Genomic DNA, 17,973 nt, shown 5'->3' on the forward strand with positions numbered 1-17,973 from the left:
TGGAGAATTGTATCTAGAGCTGACAATGTAGCTTGATGGGTGAATGCTTGCCTAGCATATTCAAGACCCTGGGTTCAATCCCCAACACTGCAAAAGAAAAAAGGAAAAAAAAATGTACATTCATACACACACATATAAAATCATGTCCCATACCTGCTTTTTAATTGCCATCCAACAGTTTCCTACTGCCTTTAAATGAAATCTAAGCTTCTACTCTGGCTGAGGTAGGGCTCCTGCCTACTTCTCCACTTGCCCCTGAGGACATCACATTGAAGCTACACTGTTTTCTGTCCTTGAACTTCCCAAGCCCTTTTCTGTCTGTCCTAGGGCCCTTCAGAAAGCTAAATCCTCTGAAGTATTCTCCAAATGTCTGGCTTCTTTCTTTTCTCTTTTTCTTTTTAAAGCTTTTACTGAGATAAAATTCACCTACCATTCAATTCACTTGTAAAAAGTATACCATTTCAACACCTGTAATCCCAGTGGCTGGGGAGGCTGAGACAGGAGGACTGCAAGTTCAAAGCCGGCCTCAGCACTGGCAAGGCACTAAGTAACTCAGTGACACCCTATCTCTAAATAAAATACAAAATAGGGTTGGGGATGTGGCTCAGTGAGTGGTCAAGTGCCCCTGAGTTCAATCCCTGGTACCAAAAATAACAACAACAAAAAACAAACAAACAAAAAAAACCCCACACATAACAAAAAGTATACCATTTCAGAAATTCAATATCATGTTCAACTGCTTGAATGGGATCCTAATTAGACATATTATACATTTGTACCCCATGTATGTATAAATGTATAATAAATCAAAATACACTCTACTGTCATGTAAATCTAAAAAGAACAACAACAAAAAGTATGCCATTTCAGTGTTTTTGTTTATTTTGGTGCTGAGGATTGAACCCAAGAGCATTCTACCTTTTTTATTCTGAGATAGGGTCTAAGTTATTGAGGCTGGACTTGAACTTGTGATTCTCCTGCCTCAGCCTCCTGAGAAGCTGGGATTACAGGTATGCACCACTATGCCCAGCCAATTTGGTAGTTTTTAGTATATACAGAATTCTGAACTATCACCACGATTAAGAGCAGAACATTTTCATCACCCCATTAACAGTCACTCCCCATTTGCCACCCTGACCCGACCACTAATCTGGATTCTGTCTCTGTAGATTTGACTGCTCTGGACATTTTATATTAATGGAAACATAATGTGGCCTCTTGTATCTCGCTTCTGTCATTTGGCATGTTTTTGAGGTTCTTCTGTGTTATACCATACATCTAACTTCTTTTTTGGGGGTATAATTGGGACTTAACTTGGGACTTAACCCAGGGGCACTTTACCATTGAGTCACATTCCCAGACCTTTTTAGTTTTTCTTTTTGAGACAGAGTCTCATTAAATTGCTTAGGGCTTTGCTAAGATGCTAAGGCTAGCATCGAACTTAGGATCCTCCTGCCTCGCCTCCCAAGTGGCTGGGATTACAGGCATATGCCACCATGCCCTGTTGGCTAGCTTCCTTTTTTTTTTTTTTTTGGTGGGGGGTAGGGGTACCAAGGATTGAACTCGGTGGCACTTGACATTGAGTCACATCCCAAGCCCTATCTCACTGAGTTGGCTGGCTTTGAACTTGTAATCCTCCTACCTGAGCCTCCCGAACCTCTGGGATGACAGGTGTGCACCACTGTGCCTGGCTTGGCTAGCTTCTTTTTAACCTTTAAGTCTCAGCTCAAATGTCATTTTCTTCTTCTTCTTTTTTTTTTTTTTTATATTTACTTTTTAGGTATAGTTGGACACAATGCCTTTATTTTATTTATTTATTTTTATGTGGTGCTGAGGATGGAACCCAGGGCCTCACATGTGCTAGGTGAGCAATCTTCTGCTGAGCTACAACCCCAGCCCTTCAAATGTCATTTTCTTTCTTTTTTTTTTCTTTAATATTTATTTTTTAGTTGTAGTTGGACACAACACCTTTATTTTAATGTGGTGCTAAGGATCAAACCCAGGGCCTTGCACGTGCTAGGTGAATGCCCTACCACTGAGCCACACCCCAGCCCTCAAATGTCATTTTCTTAGTGAGGTCTCCCCTGTCCACCTTGTCCTAAGAGGCCTCCTTTGAACTACTCTCAATTACATCATTCTTTTTATTTCTATTGGAACACTTATTACAAACTAATTATAAAACAATCATATCATTTATTTTGTGTCTGCTCATTTCACATCTGTCTCTGCCACCACAGTTTAAGTTTCTTGTGGGCAGGGACCAGGTCTATCACATTGACCACTGAGCTACCCCTTTATGTACTTTTCACATGTCAGCCCATAGCATAGTACTTGGTGCATAAGAAGTGCTAAAGTACTATTAGTTATTGAATGGGTGAATGAACGCCTAAGACCACCCTCCATACCTGCTCTCTTAACTGCTGAACCTTCATGTCCTGCCTCAGCCGTTCCAGTTGTTGGCTGGCATCTGCCAGCTCCTTCTGGGTCCGTAGCAGTGTCTCAAGGAGGGACACTCTCTCCTTCTCTGTTTCCAGCTGCATCTGTGGAGAAGTAGAAAGGGCAAGGGTTATCATGCTCACCCAGGAGGCTAAAAGCACAGCCCAGCTGCTGCTCTAGGGCCCCTCCAGCAAATGAGGTGGGGGCTGATAGCAAAGGAAGGTCTGAGCCCACTGACTGAGAACCAGGAAGTACGAAGGTAGCCACTGGTTTGCAAGCTGACAGGATGTGGTAAATGTCAGCCCTCCTTCAGGAAGTACGACATACTGAAGCCCTGCAGCTAACGGTGTAGAACACCCCGCTCGCTGGCAACTAAGTGGGTACTACATTCTCTTCTGGAAGCCCTTCTATAGCTTGCTCTAAGGACAGGAAAAGAAAATAGTTGGGGTCACCAATGGTAATGGATGTGCCACTCCAGTTGTCCTAGCTTCCCACCTGGCAGAGGGCACTCTCTGCCTGCGTCCGTTCCTCTTCCCTCTGTGCCTGGATGGCTTCAGTTTCTGTTTGTTTCTCCCTCAGCCTTATTTCCAGCTCCATTCTTTCTCTCTCTAGACTCTCCAGGGCCTTATTCAGCTCCTTCTGAAGCCGGAAGTGCTCTTTCTCCTGGCCATGCAAAGGAAATGCTGTTAGAACCAAATGGATGGGGAGAGGAGGCAAAAGAACTGGTTTGAAAGTAGAATCTCTCTACTACTAGCTACATGAGCCCGATACCCCGCTAAGCCTGTTTCCTCAACTTAAAGTAATGCTTAATAATCTGCCTTATCTGTCTCACTAAATTTTTGCAGTCAAATGAGATTTATTAAAAAAAAATCAAATAAGGTGAGAAAGGATGTGGGGAAAGGTGTCATGGCTAGGGAAGGTAAGTAGCAAGAAAACAATGCTGGTGTGGCATGAGGATAGAGCACAGGGTCAGGTGAGGGATCACAGTAGGGGGAAGGTCCAGGGTGAGAAGAGTTTGTGAGGTGAGGAGAGATCTCAAGGTTGTGGCAACATTGTGCACTGCCCCACTATGTCCCCTGCCAGCTTTATGTAGCCAAGATTCCGAGTCCTGCAGGTGCAGTAGGCAATGCTACCAGGCTACTGACGCTGTGCAGGCTGTGGGCAGTCTATGATTTCTAGGAGTGTACCTGGCAGGTTTGTCTTGAATGAGTTCAGAGGGTAGGTAAGAGCCAGGCAAGTAACCACTTCTTTCATCAAAAGCTGGTAAATACAGTGGGCACTATGCTCAGCATGCTGGTGAGCCCACCCAAGTTGGGAGGCTGGCTTTGAACTCATGATCCTCCCACCTCAGCCTCCCAACTTGCTGGGATTATAGGTATGTTCCACCATGCCCAGCTATTAACTCATTTAATACCTAGAAGTTATTTATACCATACTGTCCAAACCACTCTTGTAAGCAGTAACACCTGGACCAAGAGTCAGCAGGTGGTGCACATTCACAGAAGGGAAATCATGTCTGCCTCTCCCAACCCCAGCCACATTCACCACCTACCCATTTCTCCTGAAGCTGTTTGACCTCCTCCTCATGGGCCACCTTCTGCTGCTCCAGGGCCATCTGCCCATTTTGCTCAACCTGGGCCAACTTTCTGGCTGCTCTCTCCCGCTCCTGCTCTGCTTGGCTCCGTTCAGTTTCCAGTTCTAGCTTCAAGCACCTCACTTCCCCTAGGATTCCAGAAAGAGGATCAGCTCTCTGAGCCTCTGTCCCTGATCCTTTTACCTAATAATATTCTTCTGCTCCCCATGAACCTTATGAGCAACTCCCATCTCAGAGGCCCTGCATTGGCTGGAGAAAAGCTCTAATAGCATCCCACTGCATTCCTGACTTTCACCATCCCCATGGATAGAGTACGCCCCATCCCATTTGGGTTCTCACCTTGGACTACTTCCTTGGCTTGAGTGACAGTTTGAATCTGGACCTCTAGCTGTCCCTTGGTGACCTCTATCACAGAATTTTGTTGTTGGGCCTCAAACAGATTGTTCTCCAGCTGTTCCTTGGCCGAGCTGTGAAGTTTAGGAAACAGGAAGAGATCTTACCCATCAATGCCCTTACCTTTCCTTAAAAGGAGTGGAGTTCTAAGTACTGGCTACCAGGAGAAGTTGGGGGGGCAATTATAAATTCATAATTCATTTGGAAGTCATATACTTAGGGCTACCCTTTGCCTTGTGAAGCTCTCTAAGCTTGGCTGAACTGGATCAAAGCCTTACCTAAGCCCCATAAGTTGTTCAACAAGGTCCTGGCGGTCTCTCTCCACAGCCTGCAGCCGCACCTCTAGAGCAGCCTTCTCTCTTACTAGAGACTCTTTCTCCTGGACTGCCCTGGCAAGCATTTCTTCCTGTCGCTTTGCTTCCTGATGCAGCTGTTCAAGCTGAACTGTAGCTGCCTCCTGCTGGTAAAGTGCCTGAGGGGGAGAAATTGGTGAGATATAGAGTAGAGGCAAAATTCCCCTGGTCTGCTAATACCAGGTTAGGGCCATTGGCGCTTCAGAGATTCTGGGCCCAGCACTGTAAATCTGAATGTTGCTCACTTAATAGCACTGGCATTTATCTATTTCCCTGAGCAACCCAGAGAGCCCCAGCCCTGAAAGTATGCTCTTCTATGAGCAAGACTCTCTGCTGGGGACAGAAGACCTGCACGTAAGAACTTTTAGTTTTCAGAAATAAGATGCATATAATACCAGGAAGAAAGTGACCAGTGACCTGAGGAAGGGATTCTGAAATGGAAGATTATGTATAATTATTATGAGAGGCTTGGTGAAGGAAAACGATGACCTTTGGGCCAGGTCATTCATTGGTTCAAGAAATAAATGTACTGGTTAGCCTTGTTATGTGTTCAGCACTGAGTTAACAGCCAAAGGAATACAATAATAAGACACAGCCTTGCTGGAGGGACATGGAAACAGATAACTGTAGAATGAATGGTGCAGATGTTGAAATAAGCATGAGGTGTTGGCAGAGCATATAGGAGAAGCATCTAATTCAAACTGGTGGGTAGGAAGAAGTAAGGAATCAGCAGATTCTTGTAGGAATTACTTTAAAAAATAGGAAGATAGACCACAAACAAGTAACATTGGTCATTTCTAGGAAATAAGACTTTCCCTGAGTCATTTTCATCATGTTTTATTTTTTTACAATGAGTAGTATCTTAATTAATGGTGTCCACTGTATAACTGTCTTCTCACCTCATTTAATTTCTCTTTAATTTCTTCCTTTTCTTCTTGGATGCTCCTGAGCTCTGCCTGCAGCTCAGCTCCAGTCTCTGTAGCTTTCTGCAGCTGAGCCTCCAGGTGGGTTTTCTTTTCCCACAGTGCTTCCTTGCTCCTCTCTACCTCTGCCAGGTCCACCTGCAAAGCACTTCTCGCCTGCTCTGCCACCTCTACTCTGCTGCACACAGACTGGTTGTCATGCTCCAACTACTGGCCAAAAAGGAAAGGGGGTACAGGTCATTAAAGACAAGTGGTTAAAGTTTCCCTAACAGGTCTCAAGTGCTAAAAACCAAAATCCAAGTGAGATGTGAATCTATTCTCCAAAAATGAAGATGGGGGAAAATCCATTCATTTGATCTGGTGCTTGTATTTTAAGTACAGGATAGGCTGGATGCTGGGGATGGAGATTTAAAAAAAGGCAAAATTCCGTTCTCAAATAATTCAGAATAATAGAATATTTCTGGAGCTCAAGAGAAAAGGGGGAGTAAGTACGGTCCTTTGCTAAAATTATAGGTTAAATTTATAACCTGTAGAGATTTTGGAGGACTTAGGCTCTTTGGTGGATTATTTTCTGGTGATTGCCAATATTTCACCTAATAGGATTAAAAACCTGGTCTTGCTTCCAGAGGACATCAATCCCTACCCAGTTCTGATGACTCTCCCTAAAGCTTATACAAAGGTGGTTCTGCTAGAAGTGTGGGACAGGAGTATTTCTAATTCTCAAATCTAATTCTTTGCTCTCCAGTGTACAGTAAATGTTCCTTTTGTTCATTTCAGAACTGTTTGATGCCAGGCATGGAGGTGCACATCTATAATCCCAGCTACTAGGGAGGCTGAGGCAGGAGGATCTCAAGTTTGAGGTCAGTCTCGGCAATTTATCAAGAACCTGTCTCAAAATAAAAAAGGCTGGGGGTATAGATCTGTGGTAGAGTGCCCCACTACCAGAAAAAAAAAAAAAAGAAAAAAGAAACAAAACTACATTTGGGAGCTAATCCCTTAAGGAGTCTGCCCTAATATGGGCATCAGCTTTGCTTGTCACTGGCACCTCAGTCAGGTTCCAGCCCTGCATGGAGATCAGACAAATCTCTGCTCACCTGGAGAAGCTGTTGGTTCAGTCCAACTTTATCTAAGGCCAAAGCCTCATTTAAGGCACTGAGCTTGACAGTTGCAGCCCGAAGATCGGCAACCTCTGCCTTCAAGCTGTTCTCAGAACTTGAAAGCTCTGCAATGGATTGTTCTGCCTACAAATCAAAGAGGGTTAAAGCGTTTCCCATTCCTAGTTTTCTTAAAACTGTAAACAGTTCATATTCCCAACACCTGTTGCTTTTGGTGCAAATATCAGTTAGCACTCCATCCCTTCCCCTACATTCTAAACAAGTTTTCCCTTTGCCCATTTATTCCTTCATTGAGGAGTAAGACAGGAACTCACAGCATAGAGGCACAGACATAATGAACAAGCACAATTTTGAGGACACTATAGAAATATAGACCCATGCATTTAATACCCCTCACCTACTAATCATCACAAGTTAGCAATTCAGTACACCTTATGGTGTTGGTTGTTCACCCTGGTGATTACACCTCTGACTGGAAGCTGCAGCTTAAAATTGTTGCCCAGCTTCAGGATAGAAAGTCATTCCACAATAGGGCATTATGTAAAATTGTGGATGTGTAACCGACGTGATTCTGCAATCTGCATTTGGGGTAAAAATTGGGAGTTCATAACCCACTTCAATCTAATATATGAAATATGATATGTCAAGAGCTTTGTAATGTTGTGAACAACCAGTAAAAAAAAAAAAAAAGAAAGTCATTCCATATACCACTAGGCAGAAAATGCTTTTCAATTTTTAATGAAAGTAATGTTTTATCAGAAGATGTAAAATAAAAAAATAAAAAAAAGAAATATAGACCCAAAGTGCTCTGGGGAACTCAAAGAAGTCATTCATTCAATTTGGAAGAGTCAAAAATGCTTGGTAGAGGAGTTAACAATTAAGTTGGGTATTGAGAGATGAGGAACAGTTCCTGGTTAAAGGGGAAGGAAAGAAGCAGTCCAGGCAGAGGAAAAAGCATATGCAGAGTACTAGAGTCAAGAAGGGACATAACAAAACTGAGAATGCAACTAATGCTACATGGAGCAAAGGACAACAGGGGTTAGGGTGGGTTTGGAGTGGACAGGGAGGCTAGATACACAGTTTGAGGCAGATGGCAAAAGTCTATGAATGCAGCTCCAGAGCTGGGAAGCCACCGAATGGTTTTAAGAGACTGACATAACCATCATCTAATTCCAACATAGAGGGTACATTCAGAAGGAGAGAACCCAGAAGCAGGCTAGGAATGGAGGAAAGAAACCCAAGGGTCACAGCTTAAAGGGCAAAGAGAATGAGGCGGCTACATGCCCTTTTTCTGGGAACCCAACTTCCTAAGCCATCCACCCAGTAAGTAAAGAGGAGGCCTACACACCCTGGCCAGTGCTGCTGCCATTTCCGCTTGCTCTTGCCTCAGTAACTCCCCTTCCAGGCGACTTGACTCCAAAGCTTCCCGAAGTGTGATCAGCTCACTGAGTGATTCTGATTGCTTGGCTTCTAAGCCCACCAGTGTTTCCTGACTGAGAAACGAAGAAGATGGGGCTAGAGTAAGTCTTTGGAAGTGGTCACCCAAAAGGTAACATGAATATAATTACATTTTCTATGCAAAAGAATGAGAAAAGTCTCCAAAAACTGATAAGAAATGATCTCTAATATGCTAAGTGAAAAAAGTCCAATGAAGAATAGTACACATGTGCATTTTTTTGGGGGGGGTACTGGGGGTTGAACTCAGGGGCACTCAACCACTGAGCCACATCCCCAGTCCTATTTTGTATTGTATTTAAAGACAGGGTCTCACTGAGTTGCTAAGTGCCTTGCCAATGCTGAGGCTGGCTTTGAACTTGCAATCCTCCTGCTCAACCTCTCAAGCCGCTGGGATTACAGGTGTGTGCCACTATGCCTGGCACATGTGCATTTTTTATAATATATATATATATATATATATATATATATATATATATATATATATAAGCAAAATGTATACATTTCTTTATGCAAAAAAAGTGAGAGAAAGAAGAATCTATGCTTATGTTTGCATGAAGTAGCATGGGAAAGATAAACAAGAAATTAATTTAAATAGTTTAGAGGAGGAAGGGAAACAGGATGTAGAAAGCAAAGATGGAAGTAAGACTTCATATGTCTATCTTTTGTGAATCTTTTAAAATTCCTTTTGAATCATATAACTATGTCATCAAGTCAGGTAAGAAAAGTTTTAAAAATATAACTATTTGCAGATTGTCTGCCTTCTACCTGGTGCAGGGGAGATCCTTCCTAGGACAGGGCATGACCCTTTTGGCAGTCTTTCAAGTTTATCCTCTTCATGCCCACTAGTTGCAAAGAACTAGGGTACAGAAGAGGAGGGGAATATACCAAGGGTGAAGAAAAGATAACCCTGCTACCAGTTATTCAAGACCTACTGTATGCCAGGCTCTATGCTGACATTTTCTAAAACACTTCTTTCCATTAATTCTTCAAGGTAAATAGTCTTATCCCCATTTTACAAATAATCTGTCCATGGCAGATCCAGAATCTAAACCAAGCTTTCATTCAGCTCTAAAGTCCCTGTTCCTTGTGCAACATCATATAAGAGAATTCATAGATTTAATATTGACTCTCAAATTCCCTTCTTGAAAGCAAAGTTTATTTCCCATTACTTCCCTGTCTCATCTGTTAGCATCCCAGCCTACTCCGAACATGCCACGAACATTCTTGCTTCCTTTTCTTTGCTATTCTGTTCCTTTAGCCTCTCTCCTATTCACTATCAAAATAGGTCAAGGTCCTACTCAAACCATCTCCTACTCCTTAAAGCTCTTCCTGGTTCTCAATAATTAACTGTTACTCTTATACTACGAAAAAAAAGTATAAGCTAAATAGGCTCGAATGCCTATTTAGCATATACTTCATCTACTCTCATTTCACAGTTGTTTACTTATGTCTTCTCCATTATTGCAAGTTTCTTGAGATGAGGTCTATCTGTTATTCATTTTTATATTCCTCACAGTGCCTCATCTCTATGGGTGCTCAACAAAGTCTGGATGAACTTTGTGTATTCATCTTTCTGCAAAGGAAAGTAGTAAGCTAACTTACCCATTCTGTGCCAGGCTTCTAGACAGTCCACTTTCTAAAATAGAGGAGCAGGTGGGGGAGTGTGGAACTAAAAGAAAGCCAGAGAGGACAAGACTGGTCACACTTACAGACGCTCCCTCTCCCGAACAGCCAGGTGCAACTCTTCCTGCTGCTCCTCCTTCTCCCCCTGGGCAGAGTCACCCTGCAGCTGCAGCTCCATATTCGCCCTTCGGAGCCGCCATGCTTCCTGTTCCAGCACCTCTAGTTGCTGCTGCAGCTCTTCCCTGGCCTTCTGCAGGAGCTCTCGCTCCCTGGAACGAAGAGACCAGAAATGAGCAGATCTTGGGACCTAAAATCCTTGCTGGAAGCAGACATCACAAGGTCAAAGGAGAACATTTCATCTTTCCTTTTGAGCAGGAAACTGTTTTTCAATCATTTCAAAACACAAAAACCCAAAAGCTTGTTAAATAGAACACAAAGCAAAGCAGCCCTGGATCTCAGGGATGTCAGGAGGAGCTGACCAAAGATATAACGGGTACTGGTAAATGGGTGTGGATGAGGACAGAAACCAGACATGGGAGTAGGGATGAACAGCCCATCTGCTCACTTGCTGAGAGTGTCCACCTCGCCCTGGAGGCCCACAGTCTGCCCTGCCAGAGCATCCCGCTCCCCAGAGAGCTTCTGCAGCCGCTGCCTCAGGGCTTTGCCCTCTTCCTCCCACTGATCCTGTTGCTGCTTCAAGAAGCTCATTGCTTCCTGGCAGCCTGAAAGCTGCTGCCTTAGGTCCTGTGGAGGGACAGCAGTAGAAACGAGATGATAAGCAAGAGGGCAAGGGCAAAGGAGGATTTCAGAAGTCTGAAAGTCCATTTGGACATGAGGTTAGGCATTGGTACAAGGGCAAGCTGGGAATAGAGATGTGACTGGTTGAGTCGGAGGACAAAGGATTATTTGCTTTTGGAGCTCTAGAGTGTTAAAGAGTTCATCATCTTCAAAAGTACAGTGGCATGGGGGGATGGCAAGTGTGCCTAGGTCCCTCAGATTGGGGGAACTCATACCCATACTCTACCAGAGCTCTTTTCATAGTAATAAACACTGTTGTACAATGTGAAGTTGCCACAGGCATGGAGAATCAGCCTGTTACCCACAGTATAACTGGGCAGACATGGAGAAATTCTAAGGAGCACTCTGGGGTGTTGAATAGACACCTCATGACTGGTCCACTGAAAGGGATAGTCCACGCTAGGGAGGTACTTGGGGCATCTATCAGTTTAGCTGCCACGTTATTGACTGAGGAACACTAGGGAGCCTCACCTGCACAGCCTGGTGTTTCCGAGTCAGCACTGAACGCACCAGAGTAAGAGCTTTGTCTGGATCCTGGGAATCAAAGTGGGAGGAGAAGCCACTAGAGTCCAATTTCAAGGAGCTCTCATGACCAGAGCCTTGGCCAGTGTTGTCCCCTTCTTCCACCAAGGCCTGAAAACCAACACAACACTGTTACCACCCTACTGACTGAAGCCTAGAGTCCATGCAGGAGCTTAGCTCACACTACAGCCAGAAGAATCTGAGGTTTTCCTTCTCGGGTCCTTTCCCTGAGGGTTAGAGTAGGTATCTGAGAGAAAAAATGGCTCATTTCTTCAACACTCCACCTGTGGTCACCCAAATCTAAGACTAGCAACAAGGCCAGAACATTCTCTGAGATAATAATAAATAAGGGAACAAAGGAAGAAGAGGCTATTGAAGTGACAAAAGACCAGAATCCATTCTCTGGCTTGAGAATTGCAACTGGTGACAGGAAAGAGGTCCTGTCCCACCACATAGTGCCAGGATATGAATGCTTACCTATCCTTTAAGGATCTCATCTTCAAATACAGAGCATTTATCCCAAAAGACCCTAAGTCCAAACCTCAGAGACTGGAAATCTAGGCATGTGAGAGGACATGGAAGACTGGGGAGAGGAATGAAGCATTACCTAGGTACCATGACAGCAGGCTTACCAGTACCTGTGTTATCTCCTTGATCACCAGCTGTAAAGACAACTTCTCCTCTTGGGCATTCCTACTAAGAGATGCCTCATGTTCCATTAATTCTGTGTGATTTGACTCCTGCATAAAGAATAGAATAGAGGGCTGGGGCTGTAGCTCTGTGGTAGAGTGCTTGTCTTGCACGTGTGAGGCCCTGGGTTTGATCCTCAGCACCACATAAAAATAAATAAACAAATAAATGAAATTAAAGATATTGTGTCCATCTACAACTAAAAAAATTAAAATAAAAAATATAAAAAAAGAATAGAGCCTAAGAGCCAAACTCTCAAAAAATAATTTGTAATTACAGACCCCAAATCAACCAAAGTCTTATTCTGCTCATTCCGTCAACCCCACTTTTCCAAGAAGTCCGAAGATAATGCAACGTGATGATAAAAAGTTCAGATGAAGTGATTAAAAGCTCCAAATTAGCCTGCCTAGGTTAGGGTTCTTGCTCTATCACTTACTAGATTGGTAACTTTCGGCAATTCCTTCTTTGAATTTTTCTCTTAAAAATAGGAATAATTAACAGCAACTATTTCATAAGTTTTTTGGGAGTCTTAAATTAAAAGCTGCACATAAATTCTACAACATCGTGCCGATACAAAGCAAACACTCAACAGATGTCAGCTATTATTGGATGGGGGATGGCCGCTGCCTCCAAATAGTAAATCGATGCCTGAGAGCCATCGCTATAAACCAGCTCTAGCCCCAAAGCTAGTAATAATCTTGAAGACTCAAGATTTCCTCTCTTCCTACTGCACTTATGTTAGGCTTGAAAACACAGACCTGTAGTGATGTTTTATTTAGCCAAAATTTGAATCAACATGTATAAAGGGAGAGACTTTGCAAAAAGTCTGAAGTTCTGGCTTCTCTCAAAAAAGTTAAAAATGAGCTACACCCAGCCCCCATTCCTAGATGGTAATTATTTATTGAAGTTGAACAATGGATACCTCCTCAAGATGAGACATTTATTTGGGGTCTTTCATTCCTTGCCACTCCTCACTGTTTCCTTAGTACTGAACTCAAGTTTCCCCTGCTTTACTGAAAACTAAACAAGATAGCATTGGAAAATAAGAAGTATTGCAACTCATCCACTTCATTCACTTACTTCTAAGCCCCATGGATGTCTGAACTGGCAAATTCTTGACAAAAAGAAATCAAGAGGGCTGGGGTTATGGCTCAGCAGTAGAGGGCTTGCCTAGCATGTTGAGACTGGGTTCGAGTCTCAACACTGCATATAAATAAATAAAATAAAGGTCCATTGACAACTAAAAAAAAATTAAAAAAAAAGAAAGAAATCAAGAAAACACAAAACAAGTCCAGCTCCCAGGTGACCCCAGTCTGGATGAAAAAATTAGGGGTGTGAATATAGATAGGGGTTCAGGAGCTGCTTAAAATCAGAAATCTGAAAATTCATAGAAATAAAGGAAAATATGGAATCAAGCCAGAGGTTCTAACATGCAACTTTAAAGAACTTCTTTAATAACATCCCTGTCACATGTTAAGTCAGTAATCAAAGCTTTGCTCCTTTAATAAGACAGACCATTCAATGGGGTTGGGATTGTGGCTCAGTGGTAGAGCGCTTGCCTGATATGAGGCACTGGGTTTGATTCTCAGCACCACGTATAAGAAAATGAAGAAAATAAAGGTCTGTCAACAACTAAAAAAATATTAAAAAAAAAAAGACAGACCATTCAAGTAGTTCTAGCTGTGAGCCAAACCTCCTACTCTATGATATCTAACCTCTGATGTTGGTTTTGTCCTGGAAAACATTAAATGCATCAATCTTTTTTCCCCCAATGTCAGACTTCCATGTGCGAAGACAGACACCCTGACTTCTTCAAGTCCTTTTGTTCCAGGCTAAAAATTGCCATATTCCTCATTTATTTCCCAGGTAACCTGCTAATTTGACATTGTGTCTCTTAAAGTATATGCTACTTCTCTCTGAAAAGAACACATGGCATCCATATACCATTATAATTTTCCTAGGAAAATAGTTGAGATAGTGAACAGTTAATAATATTTTTTGAATGAATAAATTCATGGGTTTATTGTCAGATTCAATCAAAATCTATTTTTTTGGCTTTGGAGAACTTCATTAAGAAACATTTAGTGGTATTCTATACTACCTGTTTATAAAGGAGGAAGGAACCTACAAGCCCACTCCCAATTCTTTTCCAGAACAAAGGATTATGTACCAGGATCTCCATTGTCTCTCTTAGAGCCTTTAGCATTTTTTCATAATCTTCATTTTGCTTCTGAGAATGGGCCAGCAAAGCAGAGAGCTCCGTCACTCTAACGAGAAGAGCACAGCACTGTCACTTAGGCATCCCATGGAGCAGGTAAAGCTACTATGCAGCACACCCCAGCCCCAAAGACACTTCCATTGCAGCCCCCCAGAATCCCTTGGGCACTCCCTGAATACCATGTGAAGCTACTAGCTTTGAACTGGGAGCAGGAAGCCAAAAGCCACTCAAACACATGCAGGGATTTACCACATCTCAAGGCTGGAACTCGTGTTTGGGGGCCAAGAGCTGAAGGAAAGCCCTGGCCCAGGCCCTTCCAGGCCTCGCTTGATCTTGAAGTCAAGCACCCTGAAGCCAATAAGAATATCAAAATTGACACATGGGATAGTCCCAAGTCCCTCCAGCCCAAGGTTCTGACTCTGATAGGGAAAAAGGAGGGGTGATTCGGATAGAATACGGTCAATCTCCCTGGTATTACTCTAAAGTCAGTGACATCTTTATTGGTTAACACTATATCATGGAGCTTAGTGCCTGGCATCATGTGGGTGGCTAAACAAGTATTTCTTTCTTTTTTTTTTGCCAGGGGGTGGGGATGGGGTGTACTGGGATGGAACTCAGGGGCACTTAACCATTGAGCCACATCCCCAACCATTATTTTGTATTTTATTTAGAGGTCTCACTGAGTTGCTTAGTGCCTTGCTAAATTGCTGAGGCTGGCTTTGAACTAGTGATCCTTCTGCCTCAGTCTCCCAAGCTGCTGGAACTACAGCACCCGTCCACAAGTATTTCTTAAGTGAATATTATTCAGGGGTTTAAATATTTTTATAAAAAATCTTAATAATTGTATCATGTACCAATTCCAAGAGCCCAACTCACCACATGGTCATTCAACAAACATTTATTTAGTGTCTACTATATGGAGATAAGTGCAAAGCACTAGAGACATAAAATTAACTTACATGGTCGTTGTCTTTGTGCTTCTCAGTGTCTCCAAAAGCAAAAACCAAACAAAATAATCCTGCATTTTGTATATTTATATATATCATCAATGGGTGGAGAGACAATCCTAAGTATAGGATATAAATTTTGCCTCAAATTCCAATGGGACTCTCTGCTTTTGTCTTTGCCCTTCTTATCATCATTTAAAAATCCCATTTTTAATCCTGCCTGCTAGGGAGGCTGAGGCAGGAGGATAGAGAGTTCAAAGCTAGCCTTAGCAAAAAGTGAGGCACTAGGCAATTCAGTGAGATCCTGCTTATAAATAAAGTACAAAAAATAGGGCTGGGGATGTGTCTCAGTGATAGAATGTCCTTGAATTCAATACTCAATACCAAAAAAATAAAAATCCCATTTCGTTATAAACCCAGAATTAAAATACTCGTGTTATTGTAGTAAAGCACTTGCCTAACACACACAAAGGCCGTGGGTTCAATCCCCAGGCACCACAAAAATAAAAAATCAGCAAGAAACTAAATAATTAATGGAATACAATGAGATCAATGTTGTAACAAGCAGGCCAAAAGACCACAGGGACAAAGTAACATAACAGACTACTGAATTCACAGAAGGTTTTGTAGAAGAGGTGACATGTGATCTATGCTTTAGAGGATAAAGCAGAGGGGAAGGCAGGGTGGCATTCCAGGCCAAGGTCAACATATACAAAGGCAGAGAAACATGGAAGAACTGGTAATTCTGGGTATGGCAAATAGTTTGATATTGATAGAGGACAGAGTCACAGCTAGCTATACAAATCTACACGAGAAAAACTGAGCTACAAGGTAATCTGAGGGCAGAGGTCAGTGAAAGCCCCAACTATGGCACTGGGTTTCAAACTAGACCATCCCAGCACATCTATTTTCCCTCTCATGGTAGGAACACTCTTGGTTTCTCTCCTGCCTTTCCATAACTCTCTAATGAGTCAGTTTTCCCTCAGGGAGCCTTTCCTGGGACCTCAGGCCATCTCACCGATCCTGAAGTTCAGCTTTCTCCAGATCCCCTTGGCTCTTGAGTTGTATTAACTCCTGGCTCTTCTCATGGGCTTCCTTCTCTAGCTCCTGAGTCTTGGCTAGTAGGAGCAGCAACTGGGGTGGCTCACTCCTGTCCGCTCTCCCAGATCCACTGGATTCCCGAAACTGTGTTCCCACGGTCAAGCGCAGACAACAGGTCAGCAGGGACCCTGAAAGCCTTGCGTGTTCAGCCTTTAGCTCTGTCAGATCTCTGAGTACAAGCAAGGAAAAGAGCAGACTCCAATAGGAACCAAGGGAAGTTGGAGATCAGGCCCAATAAGCCTGAGGGGCAGGTATGTGAAAAAAATCACCTGAAATGAACAATAGCACCCTCCCATCTCCACCTGATTCCCCTTCTACAGCAGCCCACTGCCTTAAGTTCAGAATCAATAGGGGCAAACCTCCTCCCTTCTTATTCCCACACTGACCTGTCAGTTGCTGACTTCATTTCCAGGAAGTGGCGTCGGAAGGTCACTACCTCCCGCCATAGTTTGAGAAGGCGACCATGTTCCCCCTTCAGATAGCCCTTGAAGAACTGTGTGTTCAGAAACCTGGGTCATACCCAAGGGCAGAGGACTATCTTATGCCAGTATAAGAGTCTTGAATTACTCCCGACTACTAGGGTGAAAGAAGGGACTTTAAGGACAAACGACATTGGATGGCAAGCAGTCTTTCCGTCAGCTAGATTAGAAAAGGAGATACAGTGGCTGCTTAGATGGGGGCTATTATCATAAACTTATAAGGAGAAGTAAGTGATCTAACATATGTAAGTCACCTTGCATAGAGCAAGGGCTCAACATTGGTTTCCTTTAGCTGGAACTTGAAAATTCTTCAGGATCTCTAACTGTCTTTTCTTTTTCATGCAACTTAGTAACCACCTTCATGGCATCTAGCTATGCAGATCTCCAGCTGAAGAGGACCAGTAAACCTTCAGATCCATTTGAAATCAAAGCTAGTCATTTCTGCAAGAAGAGAGTGCTTTGAGTGTCATGCCACCAGCAAGACCTAGACTAGGTAGGTAATGCAGAACTAAGAAAGCCTAACAGAGCAGAGCTGCTAGCACAGGCCTGGCTAGCATGGGCAAAGCCATCTGCATGGGTAAGGATAGTCAGAGGCTTTAACGACAACAGTGCAGTTTCCATCCATTTTCTGAAGTTAATCCTTTCCAGCACTGACCAGGGCAGCACTCAGAATGCACAGCCCTCTTCTCTCAGTTCTGCTCTCTGTCCTTCCTACCTCCTGCTCCATCCGCCACTGGCTCTCCTTCCTTATTAGCTCATCCCGGGCCCGACTCCAGTCCACTGTCAATTTTTCCATGTCTTCCTGAAGGGCTTTATTCACCACGTCAGCTTTTTCCATGTGCAGTCGAAGCTGAGTATTCACTTCTGCTAGACTCTCACACCTGCACTGGGGAGGGGAAAGAGCAAATGCAAAATAAAGGCCTGCGCCACCCCTTAGACCTCTTGAGAGTGAGATGACAATGACTGGAATTTTCCATTGCCAGGATGGTTCTAATCCATATTAGCCCTCAGGACAGTTTTTTCATCAGACTTCTCCACCCACTGGCCAAACACTCAGGTCAGAAAATATGGGGTCCATCACCTCTGTTGCTCCTTGTCCAATCGGATTAGCAGCTGTTCCAGGTTTGGCTCTTCCACACTTTCCCAAGGCGGAGGAATCGGCCCCTTTGCCAGACAGAAACAAGCCTTATTCACTTCCAAAGAGAACATCACTCAAGCCAATTCCCTGAGGCCTCTTTCCATAGCAGCACACTTTCTTTTTATTCTTTCTCCCGTGATAGCAATTTCCTTTCTTTTCTCAATCACTATGTCCTGGAAGCAAAT

At 43.3% G+C, this 17,973-nt stretch overlaps 1 protein-coding gene across 10 annotated transcripts in view; it reads right to left on the reverse strand.

Annotated features, from left to right (window-relative positions):
• CEP250 (centrosomal protein 250) overlaps positions 1 to 17,973 on the reverse strand; it is a 50,242-nt gene that overhangs the window by 20,086 nt on the left and 12,183 nt on the right. For 5 of the 10 annotated variants that reach the window (XM_081291267.1, XM_081291263.1, XM_081291262.1 and 2 more), the window contains exons 4-20: positions 17,732 to 17,814; positions 17,366 to 17,531; positions 16,558 to 16,664; positions 16,089 to 16,340; positions 14,076 to 14,172; positions 11,848 to 11,955; positions 11,165 to 11,326; positions 10,461 to 10,639; positions 9,982 to 10,164; positions 8,163 to 8,307; positions 6,794 to 6,940; positions 5,676 to 5,906; positions 4,702 to 4,895; positions 4,370 to 4,497; positions 3,989 to 4,158; positions 2,932 to 3,099; positions 2,406 to 2,540 (exon numbers count right to left, since the gene is read on the reverse strand). In XM_081291267.1, the coding sequence (XP_081147393.1) occupies positions 2,406 to 2,540; positions 2,932 to 3,099; positions 3,989 to 4,158; positions 4,370 to 4,497; positions 4,702 to 4,895; positions 5,676 to 5,906; positions 6,794 to 6,940; positions 8,163 to 8,307; positions 9,982 to 10,164; positions 10,461 to 10,639; positions 11,165 to 11,326; positions 11,848 to 11,955; positions 14,076 to 14,172; positions 16,089 to 16,340; positions 16,558 to 16,664; positions 17,366 to 17,531; positions 17,732 to 17,814 (2,655 nt within the window). Of the gene's footprint in view, positions 1 to 2,405; positions 2,541 to 2,931; positions 3,100 to 3,988; positions 4,159 to 4,369; positions 4,498 to 4,701; positions 4,896 to 5,675; positions 5,907 to 6,793; positions 6,941 to 8,162; positions 8,308 to 9,981; positions 10,165 to 10,460; positions 10,640 to 11,164; positions 11,327 to 11,847; positions 11,956 to 14,075; positions 14,173 to 16,088; positions 16,341 to 16,557; positions 16,665 to 17,365; positions 17,537 to 17,731; positions 17,815 to 17,973 lie in introns of those variants that run through there. The other 5 variants (XM_081291269.1, XM_081291268.1, XM_081291265.1 and 2 more) reach the window with 5 other exon arrangements.

This window comes from Spermophilus citellus (genome assembly GCF_964194105.1).
Source record: "Spermophilus citellus genome assembly, chromosome: 4".
NCBI classification, from domain to species: domain Eukaryota; kingdom Metazoa; phylum Chordata; class Mammalia; order Rodentia; family Sciuridae; genus Spermophilus; species Spermophilus citellus.